The following is a 2500-nucleotide window of genomic DNA, read 5'->3' as shown; positions in this document are numbered from 1 at the left end:
GGACACGACTGGACACCATCGCAGCCGAGGACGTCCTCGACTGGAAAACTCGGGGTGAAAGAAAATGAAGCTTCTAAGTCTGAGTCTGTACTGGCTAGCGACGGCGAGGGTGGTTGCGCGGTAGTTGGTGGTGGTGGGGGTGGTTGCGTGGTGGTTGTTGTTGTTGTTGGCTGTGTGGTAGTTGTTGTTGGTGGATCTGTAGTAGTAGTTTTAGGTTGTGTGGTAGACGCTGCTGGAGGCTTTGGGTTTAAAAAGGACGCTAGGACCGCTGGGACACGTATCCGTGATTCGGTTTTCGTGAACGTGTGGTCTGGACCGCAGAGGTCCGGGGTCTCGTCCGAGCTGTCGAGGCAGTCCGAAACCCCATCGCACTTTCCTTCCTGCGGAAGAACCAAAATATCTTAAGTGAGGAAATACAAGAATTGCCGGAACGTATGCACTTCCTAGTATTCATATGGGCGTAGCTTTTCAAGCATACGTAGTACAAATAGATTAAACACACACAGAATAGGTTGAACAAAGCACTGCACCATTCACTCTTCCGCTTAGTTCACCACTTGCCACTCTGGGAATCACTAGCTTCGATTCCGAATCCGAAGCATAATTGGCTATATTTCGGATCAGTCGCAATTGGCGGTTATCACACTGGTATAATTTTTTTGGTTGTAAAAGTGAAGGGCACTGTAAGCCTAACTTTACCCAATAGGTTCCTAGAAATTACTGGTATTTGCTGCTAAGATGAAGCACCGTCGCAATAATAGCGTATCTATGTATAAGGGGATATTCGTGCCATAACAATAGGCGTGAGTAGGAGGGTATCATTATATAAACAGGAGTGAGGTGAAAAAGTCCTCAGAAGAGTATCACCATTATTTTCTTTTCCGTCTGTTAACTCCTTTAACTTCTTTATTTTAATTGATTCGTTGCTTTCCTCAAATTCCTTGGTTGCTGCACTCAACTTTTCGTTTGTCATCTACTTTGAAGGATTTATTTGATTCGATTGACTGCTGTACTTACTTTCTTAATTGTGGTTAATCTGACTGAGTGTTTGATTACTGCCCTCGCCTCTTGATAATAATTAATTTACGTGAATGGCAAAACTCACCCTCTTAATGCAGGCCCCGTAGGAGCACTGGAAATGTCTCGAGTAGCAGCGCTTCCTTTTGCACAGCTCGGGGTCTTCGTCGGAGCCGTCAAAGCACTGTGCCTTCCCGTCGCACGCCTGGAGTCGCTTGAGGCACCCACCGTACTTGCATTTGAACGTGCGCTTCGGGCAACTGCAACAGGAAGAACGTTATTGCATGTCAGCGGGAACGCACAACTTTATCTAATTTTTATGCTTACATAGATATCTTAGTTTTATGCTTACACAAATATTTTATTTCTATGCCTACTTAGATTCTTATTTTTATGCATGCATAAATATTTTATTTCTATGTTTACATAGATATCTTATTTTCATGCTGACATAGGCATTACACCAGGAGGGCTTTCTACACACACTCTCGCTCTTTCGCTACCCCTTTCCCTTACACATCATATACAAACAGCAATCCGCTGATCCTCACGTGCGGTGGAAGCAAAGCTCCTGCGTTTCGTCAGAGCCATCCCAGCAGTCCAGGTGGCCGTTGCACATGAACTGAGGCGAAATGCAGCCCCCGTAGTCGCAGCGGAAGGGCTCGCGGCCTTCGGCCAGATCGCTTGAGTCGATGCCAAAGGGATTCAGCACTACTATCGATTCGGCTGCCCTGCGGAGAAATAGGACGGTAATGGTGATGATAACGGCGTCGCTAGAAATATGCATTGGGAGTTGTGTGGAAAGCTTGATTTGGAAAGGACACATAAGCGTTTCGAACATATATCGGAGAAAAAGAAAGAAAGAAAAAAAAATCAAGGCATATCTGAATTTTATTGAAACAAAACGATCGGGCAAGTAAAATCACTGATATATATTAATTGGAAAGAGCAAAAAAATAATAAATAAAGTAAGACAGAATAGATAATATGTAGACCTGATAAAACAAGTAGCGATGTTGTGGAATATGGAAGCAGGTGATTAAAATACACGCTGTTGTTGGCTGTCTGGAAACTGTTTCAAGCGGATTTGGAAAATGGATAGACTAGTTTGGGATCAATGTGAGAAATAGATATGTGTAAAAAGAGAAGCATTATTCGGAACAACAAGAATACTGAGGAAGTCGACAGTAATAAATTATTTGTTGGAACTTTCACAGAGCAAGCGGGAAACAACGTCCTTTCAAAATCGTATGATATTTACACTCACCACTGCTACTGCAACTGCAACTACGGCTGCAACCACGACCACTACCATCACTACGAAACACAAACACACACATTCTCTCATGCATTAGTTCATCATTTATTACGTAATTCATTCATCATAAAAAGCGTAATTTCCTTATTATTATATTTATCTATTTCGAACTTACTGGCAATTTCTCTCTCTGCACAACAGCGGCGATTCATCTCTCCCATCTGA

The 2500-nt window shown here is 43.1% G+C and overlaps 1 protein-coding gene across 3 annotated transcripts in view; it reads right to left on the bottom strand.

Annotated features, from left to right (window-relative positions):
- Nucleotides 1-2500, bottom strand: part of LOC119573041 (serine protease 27-like) — a 14276-nt gene that overhangs the window by 10369 nt on the left and 1407 nt on the right. For all 3 annotated transcript variants that reach the window (XM_037920025.1, XM_037920026.1, XM_037920027.1), the window contains exons 2-5: nucleotides 2451-2500; nucleotides 1569-1748; nucleotides 1106-1277; nucleotides 1-380 (exon numbers count right to left, since the gene is read on the bottom strand). The exon at nucleotides 1-380 is cut by the window's left edge and continues 68 nt beyond it; the exon at nucleotides 2451-2500 is cut by the window's right edge and continues 74 nt beyond it. In XM_037920025.1, coding sequence (XP_037775953.1) covers nucleotides 1-380; nucleotides 1106-1277; nucleotides 1569-1748; nucleotides 2451-2500 — 782 coding nt within the window. The remainder of the gene's footprint in view (nucleotides 381-1105; nucleotides 1278-1568; nucleotides 1749-2450) is intronic.

Source organism: Penaeus monodon, chromosome 5 (assembly GCF_015228065.2).
Source record: "Penaeus monodon isolate SGIC_2016 chromosome 5, NSTDA_Pmon_1, whole genome shotgun sequence".
NCBI lineage: Eukaryota > Metazoa > Arthropoda > Malacostraca > Decapoda > Penaeidae > Penaeus > Penaeus monodon.
This window is presented reverse-complemented; position numbering and strand designations above follow the sequence as displayed.